Genomic DNA, 14,583 nt, shown 5'->3' on the forward strand with positions numbered 1-14,583 from the left:
TTGTGCTGTATATCAGTTCACACAAATCATCCCATGCTTTTTCTGAAATTCAGTCCAAGTATTTTCCAGGAAGCAACATCATCAATCCAGGAGAATAATGATTAAGAGCCCTCTTCTCCAATTTTTGTCAAAACCACTATCACCTCAGATTCAAAATTCAAGATTTTTTTTTTTACAAATGCTCAGTCACTAATTCTCCATCCTATCCTTCATGTCCTAGTTCCTCTTCCCTAGATGATATTCAAATGTCAGCAAAATAGGATTTAAAAAAAGTCAAGCTGTCCACTTATGGAGATATATGCTACAAGTCTGATCCTTCCCTATTAACTCCTACTGATTTATCTGAATTAAGACACAAATATGAAGTCATTCCAGGTCTTTCTGAAAGGAGGAAGAGACTGCTAGTTATCTCCCAAACACAAAGTGGATAACCTTCTGACTCCGCCAACCAACACAAAGGTACTTACCTTGCCAAACTGCTCAAAATATTGCTTTACATCTTCTACAACCGTATTTGCAGATAATCCACCCACAAAGATTTTCTTTGTCCTTGTGACCATCTGTAAGACAGAGAGAGAGGGAGAGAGACAAAGGTTAACCAAATTACTTGAAGTTATATACTCTTTTTTTCCCCAAGCCACCTGTCTAATCCAATTGATTGAAATATTTCTTCAGGAAACCAATTCAGAATCTACTCAAAATTCAAGCGGAACCTGAAGGAAGTAACTAGTTATTTCCAACTTGGAGACTAGTTATAGCCCAAGTCCAACTGTAAAACCTAGTTACATTATGATTTAATAACTTAAACAGAAAATATAACCATTCAAAGCTATTTTGTTCCCAAGGGACCTAAATCAACAGAATAACTAAAAGCATAGGATGGGGGAAATAACCATTAAACTAGTAATGACAAAACATACTCAAACAGATCATTCCTTCAGGTAAAAAATGATAATATATCACTTTAAATCCTAATACAGATTTACAGCTGAATGGTTTCAGAAATGCCTTTGAAACCAGTGAGGCTGGAAACAGAAGGGACATACCATAGGACAGAAGTCTTCTGCAGCTGGGCTAAGACAGAGTGGGTCTGAAGCCCAGTTCTGCTATTGACTTATATGATTTCTCTGGGCCTCAGTTCCAGCTCTGTAATGGAGAGGGGATTGGACTATGAAGATGACTTTTCAACTCAGACATTCTGAAGCTGTGATACTTGAAAGGAGGCTGATCAGTGATAGTAAGGGCTGGAGGGCTGGAATGAAGCCAAGAAAAGGAAGCTTTTCATGAAAATTAGAGCAATCTGAGCCCCTTGGCAATGGATGAGTATTTGCAAGAAAATAAATTGTTCTCACTCCATATACACAGCAGAAGGATTGAAAATTTTAATGCTGCACAAGCAATGGTTTCTATGTGTATATGTGTGTGTAAGTGTGTATGTATGTATGTATGCATGTATGTATGTATGCATGTATTTTAAAGGTAAAAATAAAGTTTGAATATTCTTGCTATTCCTTTCATATCCTGACTTTTCCCACTGAAGTTTCATATATCCAGAGACCATATAAGAAATTAAATAGGTATTTGGTCAGAGTTTTGCAGAAACTCAGAAATGCATCAATATATGTATAGTATTATATAATATGAACATACTTTAACTTTTAATACCATGATAATTCAGATTTCTTTTCTATTACAAAGGTATGACCAAAAAATTTTACACAGGTTTTCCAGATTAAAGGGCACCTACTCCTAATCCCCATAGTGTGGAAGGGATAACTGTACTTGGGGGAAAAATAGTTGGAGTCTCATCATAAAGTGGTATAGTAAGAAATGCATGAGAGAGGAAGCCAGAAAACTTGGGATTTAGTGATGCTAATTCATCATGAGACTTGTAGCAAGTCACCTTACTATCTGGATTTCAGCAGCAGCAGCAGCAGCAGCAGCAGCAGCAGCAGCAGCAGCAGCAGCAGCAGCAGCAGCAGCAGCAGCAGCAGCAGCAGCAGCAGCAGCAGCAGCAGTAGTAGGAGTTGTAGTAGGAGTTGTGGTAGTTAATGGTGGTGGTAGCAGTAGTGGTAATAGTAGTGGTGCTAGTAGTATTACTACTATTAGTAGTAGTAGTAGTAGCAGTAATAATAATAATAATAATAATAAATAATATAGTTCATAGCAATAATGAAAAATTAGACTTTACAGAGTAATTTAAGGTTGCCAAGTCCTTTACAAAAATTAACTCATTTCTCATAACAATCTCGAGGTTGGTATTATTATCACCACTTTAAAGATAAGGAAACAGAAACAGAAATGAAGTGACTTGCCCAGGTACTAAGTGACTCAGGCTGGATTTGAATTCATGTCTTCCTGAATTCCATGTCTAGCATGCTATTTACAGCCCCACCTAGTTTACCCCTTTTTAAAGTGAAGGGTTTAATACTGGTTGACTCCAAGATTCATTCTATCTCTGGACCTTGTGGTCTATGCATAATTCACCATGACTCTCAGTAAACAGGTGGGCAACTAATACAGGGAGTTGAAATAAAGAACTTAAGTCTTTCTTTCCTAGAATGCAGGGTTGTCCTAAAGGTACTACCTCTACTTGATTATCTCCCTAAGCTGCAGCTTCTTCCATGGTCTTTTCCCCACTAGAGTCTTTCCTCCTTAAAGTCATCAGGATTCCCCTTCTGATCCAATCCTGAATTTACAAGGCCAAGGCTGAGAGGGGGAAAAAAGCACATGCAAAAGTCCCAAAGGTCCTTTCTGGATTTCAAATTGAACCACTTTCCCCAACCATCAATTTTCACTGGCTCCCAACAAACTGACTTGATATATTTTTTTAAGTTCTGCCTATATCAGAAAAGGTGATATTTAAATATTAAACATGGGCTTCAAAGGATGCCTATTAAATAAACTGTGGATGAATCACAGAAAACCATATTAAAATATCACATTTAGAACCGAAAGGGTTATTAGAGGTCATATTGTCCACATCCTCATTTGACATATGAAGAAAGCTGTGGGGTAGAGAAAGATTTCTTGCCTAAAGCCACACAGGTAGTAAATGTCAGAACCAAATTTAAACCCAGGTCCAGTGGGACTACAAATCCAAAGCTTTTCCCAAAATTCAAAGCTGCATCATGAGCCCAATCTCCTTTTCAACTTCACTTACATTATAGTTTTAGAAATGCTTTGTCTGCACTTTTTATTGACTTCCAGATTGACAGGGGTTTCTGACATGTTAACTTTAAATCCTCCCCAAACTGTAATTAATGGTCTATAACCAAACACTTAAATGATCTGTAAATAAGCAGTGTGTTCCCATTCCCATTTCAAAGGGATCCTAGGGGAATCATCTTGTCACATGAATAATGATTCCCTAATTTCTGTTTTGTAAATGGGATTCCTATCTTCCTGTAGGTTTTTGGACTGTGTTTTCAGGCAGCCCATACCTGTATTCCCACTGGATCCAGAAAATGAAAAAAAAAAACCTGAGTTTTCTTCATTTCAGATTGCTAAAGTAAACCATGTATTCCTGCCTCCAGTAAAAGCAAAGACCAAAGGCTTTATTCAATGAAAACTTTCTTTTTCACATCCTCTACTATTCAACAGCTGTGGCACAAACATGAAAGTGGACAGAACATTGGAAAATAGGATCCACTAGTTAGCTGTTAGAACCACATAGTCTGCTTATAAGTCCTTAAAAACCCCACAGCAACTATCAGTGCCATACAAACATGCATGCCCACATTAATGCAGGTACAAACACACAGAAAAATCTATAGTCAGAAGGTACAAAGGTAGCAAAAGTTTCCAAAAGCAACCTCCCAAGAAGACAATTGGACCCAGTGGCTTAAGCTCCATTCTTTGGGAAACACTAAAAAGAATTGATTTTAATCAAAACCTTCCACACATGAAAAAGTCAGTGGGGAGATGTGAGACACATGGCTAGCTGCTCACCGATGTTGCCCCTGCAGGAGTCAGGAGCACAGCCATGGAGGAGCTCTGGAGCTCTGGGGTTGACCTCTTGTTGTTTTTCCTACCAAGGAACCGTGGTGGGGATGGAAATAATTTATTGAGATTCTAGACTATTCCAGTTGAATGGGTTGTGGGTAGCTAAATGATTTGTATATGGGGGAGCAGGAAGGAAGAAAGTTCAGTGCCATTCTCATCTCTAGTCCACTTTCACTTCCATACTCTTGAGGTGTAGGGGAAGGAAGGAAGAACCTGATTGAGCCTCTCCAGCGTCACAGTGAGGCTAAAGTCTAAAAAGTCTAAATGTCTTTATTTTTTTGTAAAATCACTACAATTCAGTGGGGGGGAGGTGTGCGTGTGTGTGTGTGTGTGTGTGTGTGTGTGTGTGTACGCATGTGTTTTTACAGATCAGGGAAGAGTGTTAAAAACCTCATCTTTCTCCCCTAAACACTATGGACTCCAATCAATTAAAAAAATTTAAGCATTTAAGCAATACATAATTTAAAATTGTAGTAAATATTACAATCACCACACATTTCAGCAATACACCAGGCACTGTACTAGATGCTAGGAATGTTAAGACAAAAAATTAAATGGTCCTTTCCTCAAGGAGCTTATGTTCAAATCCAACCTCTGATATTTGGGACCTGTATGATCTCAGGCAGGTAGATCACTGAACCTTCCATAGCTTCAATTTCCCCATTAGTAAAATGAGGCAGTTTTTAACTACAATGACCTTGGAAGTCACTTTCAGTCCTAGAATTATGAACTTATAAAAAGTCTATCCAAAACTTGTCTTTGGGCAGTCTCACAGGTCTGAAAATCAGAAAAAACACCCCCCAAAAGTTGGCAAAGTATTTTCTAGGTCAGGAAGACATTACTTCAGGATGCTAAACTGACCAAAAATGCAAGGTTTTAGGCAACTGACATTTATCTCCAGACCTGACTGTGATGAAATTGGTGTATGGTATCCTACTGGTCATCTTTGAACACTTCCATTCAACATCTAAGAGAATCCCATCATGCCCTGTGGGAAAGAGGAAGAACAACGGCCAGTCCATTTGGCCTGAGTGCAATCATTTAACATAAGAAAGTATTCCTTGGCTTGTTTTGAGCAGGGTATGCAGGACCAGGAGATAAAATTCCTTTAAAGTCCATGGTGCCATGTAGGAGAAGCAAACAAAAAGGCAGTCATTTCTCCCTGGGAAGACAATTCTAATAATCCATTTTACTGCTTTTTTTTTAAAGTGTGGCTTTGTTTTTTTTAATTTTTGATAGAGTATTATAATAAAGAAACAGCATGGCATAATGGAGAGAGTATGAGTAATCAGGTGAGAAAAAGACAATTTCAAATCCTATCTACTCTGTGATACTGGGTAAATCATTAAACTGTCTGACCCTCAATTTTCTATCTGCAAAACGGGAATAATGATGATATCTATATCAAAGGATTGGTGTGAGGATTAAATGAATTAACAAATGCAAAGTTCTATATAAATCTCAATATATACACATAAATTCTAGTTTTTATTTTTTGGTTTATTTGCATAAGAGAGTGAACCTTAGAAGACTAGAGTTCTAATCCTATCTAGATATAGACTGTATGATCCTGAGCAAGTCACTTAACCTCGGAAAGCTCTCAGAAATTTTCTTAAGACTAGAAATTGGAAAGAAAGTGCTGATCTTTACCATTAAAGGGACTTTCCTTCCTAACAAAGGGGGGGGGGGGGAATACCCTGGGAAAGATTATCTTTCCATCTGATATCAGATTCTTGGGTCTTCTGTTTTTCTGAAATGTAGTGAAATAAAGGTAAATACTTTCAGAAATGAACTTATAGATTTCCACATCTGTTATTTCCCAGTAGTAGTAGCTGTTGTTCTTGTTTTTTGGTATTAAAGAAAACCACTTGCAGATAAGATTCCTTAAGACAAGGGGACATTGTACAAAGACATCACATATGACCCCAGTGACCAGATATACTAAGATCAGGACAACTGATGATCAATGGGAGACCTTGACCTTTTAGAGTCAGTTCTTTCCTTATCACTGAAGTCTTCAGCATTATGGTATTGGCAGGCAACAAATTATTGACAGTATGGAGACTAAGGATCATTCTAGAAAATGAACAGCTGCTGTCAACTAAGCAGATCTGAAAAGCAGTAACTGTGGGAAGCAAGACACAATGAGAAGATCACTGAATTTGGAGTCAAAAGCTCTGGGTCTGAATCTAAGCTCTGCTGACTACCAACAGTGTGATCTTTTCAAGTTTCTTACATTCCTGATTCTCATTTTCCAAAGCTACAGGATGGAGGGAGAAGAGAGATGGACTAGATGACCTCAGGCCACTTGCAACTCTAAATCTATGATTCATGAAAAAGAATCAATGCCCTTACCCCCAAAATGACTACTATCACCATCAACTATAAACACCAACATTGGAGAATACACCTTGGGGCACCAAATGGCCTTGGACAGCAATGGCTGTCTACATGACAGGACATACAGAAGGAAGCCAGTCCTTACCATCAACAATTTCCTGAAAAGGCCTTTCCGTTTTTTGGCTATATACACTCCCCCTTGCAAGAGAACACAAGCCATTTGTTGGCTTGGCAATACTTTCCAGCCTCACACTTACAATAGCATCTTTTCTCCGTTCAACTCTGCCAGCTTTTACTGCTCAAGAACCAAGCCAAGCTAATAGACTCTCTCACACCTTTGTGAATTGCTTGAAATTGTGTTACCTTGAATAGAGTTTCCCAACCTAAACTATCCAGCAAAATGACAAAATAGACAAAACTTCACCCATGTCACTGGTAACTTGGGAAGGGGGGAGAGGGAGGGAGGGAGGGAGGGGGGAGAGAGAGAGAGAGAGAGAGAGAGAGAGAGAGAGAGAGAGAGAGAGAGAGAGAGAGACACTAATTTTTAAAAATAGGTTTTAAAAAATAAAGACCTCTGGTAGTAAAAGTTTTATGAACCAGTAAATTTATTACAGACTATGATTAGAAAACACTGATAGAAAGAACCTTGGATTATAGAATATCAGCTATAAAGAGACTTCAAGACAAACTAATCTAATCTCTTGATTGTAACAGAAGTAGAAACTGAGGCCAAGGAAAGTAAAGTGATTAACCTGCTGAGGTTTTTTTAGTAGGGGATAAGAGTGGGGGAAAGAACAACGAACTTTACAAAGCAGATTCAAACCATGATTTGAAATCAATTATTAACACTGTAAGGGTCCTTTAAAATTCTCTCATCTAACTTCTTCCTTTCTATGGTTGAGGAAACAGAAACAGCAACTGGGGATCGACCTCCATAGTCACTCAGTAATCAAATGCAAGTTGGAACTTGAACTCAGGTCCCTTAAATCAAAGTTCAGTGTCCCTTCTATTATTCTTGGCTGCTTCTCTAATAAACGATGCGGACACCAAGTTCATTTACAGGCATCTAGAAAACTCCTTGATAGGTGTTTATTACAGTGAACTTAGGAAAATGAAAATGGGGGGGGGGGGGGTTAGGGCAGTGAGGAGAGACACAGTAAAGCTATGAGGTCAGCTCTCTCACATGCCCCAACCTTGACCAACTGCCTGTTTCTAATGATTAAATATTCTACCCTTAGGGATTTATCCCATGGTAAACATGACCTTGTGCCTACAGTCCTCTTTTAAAACATACAAAAAGCTAGTCAGATGATTAAAAAAAAACATCAAAATGAACTTCCTGTCCAGGAGGTTGACCCAGCCTAGCAACAAGAAAGGGAGGGAGGGGGGATGTGGTAGAGGATATGATATGCCCAGAAACTGCAATGTGGAGAACTCACCCTTGCTTCAAACTTCCCAATCTGCCCAAACCCAATCCCCAAGGATGAACAAAATGGTAGGTGGTCTGACCAAAGAAATTCCTAAGCTAAAGGACTGATAGTAGAAAGGTTTAAAATTAATCAACTAAATGGCCAACCCTTCTGCCAGTCTCCATTGCCCCAATTTGCTCAGCCTACCAAAGGTGCCAAAGTATTTTATTTGCATCACAAATTGTAGAAATTACATTAACTTCAGAGGAAAACTCATTACAAACATAAGCCTCAATGTTTCTTTAAGGCTTTTCCTTTGCCTCCCCCCAAAAACATATTAACCAAAGCACTAGAACCTAATCTATGGCTTGACAATGCATCCTTCTTGGGCCTGAGTGCCTTAGAAATTGACCTATAATTGGGGAAAAATCCTCGGTCTATATGGGAATGAAAAATATTTTATACTCAATTATGCTGCATGGTCAGATTACAACATTACCTCTGATTAAAACAACAATAACTCACCTAATGGGGAAAACGATCTTGTAATGAAATTATAGGGTTTCTTCAGCAAGACAGTAAGAACTGGTTCTATCTCTCAGTGCCAACTGCATTCATATAGCATTTATTTATTTTAAAAATCTCTTCTGCTCACCAGCCCCAAGCAAATGTTTTACATGCCTGCCTGTTTTTCTGTCTCTTTTGTGACTATCCTTTCTTTTTCTTTTTTTTCTTTTTAGTTTTTTTTTGCGCTGCAAACGGGGTTAAGTGGCTTGCTCAAGGCCACACAGCTAGGTAATTATTAAGTATCTGAGACCAGATTTGAACCCAGGTACTCCTGACTTCAGGGCTGGTGCTTTATCCACTACGTCACCTAGCCGCCCCTCTATCCTTTCTTCTATACCTCTTTCCATTCTCTTTTCTCTCCTGACCAAAAAGAACTGGTCCACCACTATTGATCTCTGATCTGTTCTGGGGAATGGTAGCTTTGGCCTGGAACCAACTCACAAAGATATCTGAGAAAGGGGTGGAGGAAGATGAAAGAATGATCTGTGTCCATGGCTATTCAATAGGAAAACATGAGATGTTCAGAACTTTGTCATTAAATACAAAAGATGGAGTAGCAACTGACCATCTCACAATTTATTGATACCCTAGCTTGGCATGAGGCCACAAAAGACAGTTTCATCATGTCTAGAGATGATACAAGAAAAGAAGTTATGGTCTTCTTCCTCCTTACTCATCATCTCAACATGCTTCAGTCAGCCAATTTAACATTCTTTAAGCATTTGCTATGCACTAAGCCTACCACTGAGCCTTGAATTCTTGTAGGTTTCCCTCAGAGTTCTTACAGTGATTGCAATAATATAAATGCAATTAGAAAATAATAATATTTGATAGAAAAGCTATTAATATTTGTTAGTCCAATTTCTGCATTACAAAAAAGGTCTTAAAATGTATGGCAAAGGACAAGGACTCTAACTAATAAAAGTAAAGACTAAAACAACAAATTGAACATAATGCACACAAAATACAAATGTTCAGTAATTGAAATGACAATATTTGTCCTGAAAGAAAAACCAAGAAAATCTATTTCTCTTCCATTTTTGCAGAAGTGAGGGGGCTGTGGGTGCGAAGTATTGCTTACACTATCAAACTGGGTTAATATGTTCGTGAATGTTCCGCAACTGCTGGTTCTTGTTCTTTTTCACTCTTTCTTACAAAGGGTAAGGATAGGGAAAAGGGAAAGGATAGATTTAGAACCAACATAAACAGTAGAAGATAGCGATACACATTTTAAATGTTTAAAAAATGTCCACAAACCAAAATCCAAAGTACATTTATTAAACTTGGTCCATGGGGGATCAAAGAAAGGACCCCAAAGGAATACCAGGACAGGTGTAAACTAAGATCATTAGTCTGGCACTCACCAGGTCAGCCAGATGAGCTTCAATGTGCTTAGTGGACAAAGCCAACTGGATTGAAAAATGCCTATAGAGAGATAGGAGGAAATGGTGCCACGGATAGGCTAGATGTTCTGCCAAGTCACTGCAGCAGATCCAGAATTACATGATCTACAGTTAGATGGCACAGTGGATAGAACACTGGGCCTGGAGTTAGAAGATCTGAATTCAAATGTGACTTCAGATAATATGTGATCCTGAGCAAGTCACTTAACCTCTCTTTGCCTTACTTTTCTTAACTATAAAATGGAAATGATCTCGGGGTTGTAGTGATGATAAAATGAGTTAATGTTTGTAATATATTTAGCATAGTACCTGATATGTATTAGGGCCTCTATAAATACAATAAATATTATTATTACTAGTTATAACCTACTGGGCAGCTTACCTCTATTCGGTATCCTTCAGTTGTGGCATATTTTACATATATTCTTTCACCTCTTTACCTCAGTGACTATGTAGATTGCAGAACCAAGACGAACTGAGGAATTCAAGTTCCATCTCACATTCAAACTAGCTGTGTGACCTTTAACATCTAAGGGTTCTAGGCAACTCCACTGACTATAAGTTGCAAAGAAGGTGTCAACTTTCATTGGTAAGAGGAGTTTCCACATATAGAAGGTGCCAATAACTATGGATTCAAAGGTCCAGTTCTTCTCTCTAGTCTTGCTTCAGTCCTATAAAATATATATTATAAGAATTTTCACCATTTTACAGTTGGGGAAATAGAATCAAATAGGTGAAATATCACTACCTAATATGTCACAGACATAATAAGTAAGTCTTGGAGGCAGAAATTCATATCCATGTCTATTGGTCCCAATCCATCTTTACAATAATTTTAAAAAAAATCTTTCATTTTTAAAAATACCATACTTTTTGTAATTTTTTTTTGCAAGGCAAATAGGGTTAAGTGGCTTGCCCAAGGCCACACAGCTAGGTAATTATTAAGTGTCTGAGACCGGATTTGAACCCAGGTACTCCTGACTCTCCAGGGCCGGTGCTTTACCCACTGCGCAACCTAGCCACCCAATACCGTATTTTTCAAAGCATTTTTTAACATATCAGAGTGGTATCCCAAAGGGTAAGTCACCTACCCCCATCTATAAATGAATTTTAAATAGATAAAACTTTTAATTTAAATAATGGTTAGGAAACAACGATGGGTCTGAAGTACTCTAATTCCAAGATAAGAGCTGACCAAGTCAACACTAAATGAATATATGTTGGATTGAATGGATGACACAGTCTGGTTTTGGAACGGTCATGCTGCATGTGCCTTGGTCTCCTATCTTGAACACCCGAAGTATAATGTACAAAGAAGAGATTCCCTCTTCTATATACATGTGCAGAGTTAATGAGCAACTAAGGGACAGCAAAGAAAGGTAAGGGGACCCATGATCTCCAATGGGAACTCAGAATCCATTTTCCCATAGCAACAATATCATCTAGTTCTCAGGCTGATAACCCATACTATACCTTGGGGGCAGTTAAATGGCACAGTGGATAGAATGCTATCCCCTGGAGTCAGGAAAACTCATCTCTCTGAGTTCAAATCTGACCTCAGACACTTACTAGCTATGTGATCCTGGTATTTAACCCTGTTTGCCTCAGTTTCCTCATTTTTTAAAATGAATCAGAGAAAGAAATAGAAAATCACTCTAGTCTCTGTCAAGAAAATCCCAAATGGTGTCATGAAGAGTCAGACATGACTGAAAAAATGATTGTACAACTGCACTTTGAATATCAAGATATGGAAGAGTGGGAACAAATACTCCTTTGAGTTGGGAACAAACATCTTGAGTTCAAGTTCCAGCTTTGCTTTTTAATAAGCTGTATGACCTTGTGCAAGTTACTAAACTTCCCTAAGTTGTACTTATATTATTATGTCAATAAAAAATAGTAACACTCCTCACACTACCTAACTCAAAAGGCTAATATAAGGAAAGTACTTTGAACAGTTAATTTTACATAAAAACAAGCTCTTTCTACTATCTAGATGACCTTAGACAAGTCACTAAACTGGAAAATAGTTGGACTGGACTAGCTAGCTCATTTTCCTTTACAGGAACCAGGTAGCCAATGACAGCTGAGTTTGCCCAATGCATGCAAAGCGCATTCTCCCTTTGAAGAAGACTTAATTCCAGTTCAGTTTGATCCTTTAGAGTTAGCCATTTCAGGCAATAAAATAAAACATTTGTGTCTTTCTCAACACAACATAATTTAAACAAATGATTTTTAAATGTTTAAAATTGTTTGGAATTCTTTCTTTTTTTATTTTTTTCATTGCCAGGGGTAGCACATATTGGGGGGAGGGGAATAGAGGGAAGAGAGACCAATAGCACTTTTTTTTAGGTTTTTTTGCAAGGCAAATGGGATTAAGTGGCTTGCCCAAGGCCACACAGCTAGATAATTAAGTGTCTGAGGTCAGATTTGCACTCAGGTACTCCTGACTCCAGGGTAGGTGCTCTATTCACTGCGCCACTTAGCGGCCCCACAATTGCACTTCTCCAAAGTCCTTCTGTTGGCTGCTTCAATGACACGTCGAAATGACCCTGAATTCTCAAGAGCTGACCAAGTCAACACTAAATGAATATATGTTGGATTGAATGGATGACACAGTCTGGTTTTGGAACGGTCATGCTGCATGTGCCTTGGTCTCAAGAGCTGACCAAGTCATATCTGGTGTACCTCACACCCTATATAGAGGGAATTCTTTTTCAATTAGAATAATACCTTGGATCTCCTTCATGAGAGTAGTGAACTCCTTTGGCCAGTTTACATGTATTTTATGCTTCATTTGATATTTATAATTAGAGGACCATTGTACAAGGCTATCCCAGTATATTGATATTCAACCCCCCACATACTTGTTGGGTTGGACTAAACTTTCGCTAGGTTCCTGGCATGCTAAATGACCACACGAGTGGGTACACTACCAGAGGAACTGAAGAGGAGAAACCTTTACATTCTTACTATAAACAAAATAAAAAGATAGATGGCATTGCAACTAAATGGAAGAGTGGCTCAGACTGTCCTTGCAATAAAGGAATTGGCAAAATGAGATTTATTGCATGCCTACAGGCAGCAACAAATTTCATTTCATGGACCTTCTGGTCATCATGTATTGCAGAACTCACAATAAATATTTGCAAAAAAATCATCATGAAAATAACTGTAGCTTAAGGATCAACTTGTATGGCAAAGGAATGAAGAGGGAGAAAAATTCTACAAAGCATACATTAAGACCCTCCAAATTATATTGGCATATAGCTATGATAGCAGAAAGCTAAAAGAACCAGTGGAGAGAGATCTAGCTAGACTTGGAATTAGGAAGACCTAAGTGCAAATCCGGCTCCAAGACACTTACTCTGGCTGTGTGACCCTAGATAAAACATTATATTTATTTGTCTTAACTCACTAGAGAAAGAATTGACAAACCACACCAGTATCTTTGCCAAGAAAATTCCATGGACTATATGGTTTATGGGGTCACAGAGCTTTGGATACATCTTAATGATTGAACAACAACTGCAACTTATAGCTTTGCTCCTCAGTGACCTCAATACAAAGGTGCAAATAGGTGAGAATGGCAAGAAATATATTGCAAAGTATGGACCAGAAATAAGGAATGGAAGAAAACAGAGTCTTTTAGTCCATACAAAGTCCTCACACCTATACCTCATGAAGACATTCTCTTTGAGAAAGGAACTGTGTGGCTGCATAAATAGCAAGCGCTGAATTAACATCACAGACAAAAAGAATTTGATTACATTTTTACAGACAGGAAATGACTCATTCTTGATGTGGAAGTCACTTCTGAATCAGTTGTCTGTATATAGTCGAACCATTGACTTGTTAGAGCAAAGGTCAAAATTAGTAAAAAGCTAGAAGAATAAAAATGAGAAAAAGAACTGCATTGCAATGGAAGCAACTCAATTATGAACACAGACAAGCTACTGATGCTGAAGAATGGGTAATGGACAGGAGCTTTAAAAATACTTCACAAAATAGAATAGAACAACAGATGAAAACATCAGTTGAAGGATTGGTAATGTCTTCGAGAGAAGATTCATGGAAGATTATTTGCATGATCTCCTCATAAAATATTTAGAATCAATAGAAGGCAATTTCATTTTGGCTAAACACCCAAGTAAGCAGAGTCAAGGGGGGAAGAGGCAGAGGAGAAAAGGATCTATTAAAGAAAAGCCACAAAAAGAAGAAAAATGGAAAAGATCTGCAAAATTTTTTATATTAACTCTTTTTTTAAACCATCAGACAACAGAACCGTCACCCTTAAGACACAAAAATCCCCTGAATTCACAAAGAAAGTAGAAATGTTCTAAAAAGAATAGAGAGGGAGAAAATAGCTATATTATTATTAGTTCATGTATATGCATGCCACAGAGATTTGTGTTGGAAGTGACATAATTGTGAGTACCTGATGGATCAATTTTAAAGGGTTCTGAAGGAGGGGGGGAAGAGCAAAGGTTTGGGGAAAAACCTCTGACCTTATTAATACTAAAATAAGAGGTAAACACAAACATCAGCTATCACCAAATATGTCTACTTTCCCCATCTAAAACCTCTGACCTTATTAATACTAAAATAAGAGGTAAACACAAACATCAGCTATCACCAAATATGTCTACTTTCCCCATCTATACAAAATGTTTATGAGATACATCTTCACACACAGAGAGCATTTTCAATGTTGATCTAAGAAATAGATAAACTTTTACAAGTGACTTGCTACAGGAGGACATTTTTACTATCACAAAATTAACTGAAAGAAGTAAATAATAAAAGATGTTGGGGCTGCTAGGTAGCACAGTAGATAGAGCACTGGCCTTGGAGTCAAGAGT

The 14,583-nt window shown here is 38.0% G+C and overlaps 1 protein-coding gene across 8 annotated transcripts in view; it reads right to left on the reverse strand.

Annotated features, from left to right (window-relative positions):
* The window catches only part of MSI2 (musashi RNA binding protein 2), a 518,635-nt gene that overhangs the window by 336,474 nt on the left and 167,578 nt on the right, over window positions 1-14,583 (reverse strand). For all 8 annotated transcript variants that reach the window (XM_074223649.1, XM_074223647.1, XM_074223646.1 and 5 more), the window contains exon 6: window positions 468-560. In XM_074223649.1, the coding sequence (XP_074079750.1) occupies window positions 468-560 (93 nt within the window). The remainder of the gene's footprint in view (window positions 1-467; window positions 561-14,583) is intronic.

Source organism: Macrotis lagotis, chromosome 2 (assembly GCF_037893015.1).
Source record: "Macrotis lagotis isolate mMagLag1 chromosome 2, bilby.v1.9.chrom.fasta, whole genome shotgun sequence".
In the NCBI taxonomy this organism is placed as follows: Eukaryota; Metazoa; Chordata; class Mammalia; order Peramelemorphia; family Peramelidae; genus Macrotis; species Macrotis lagotis.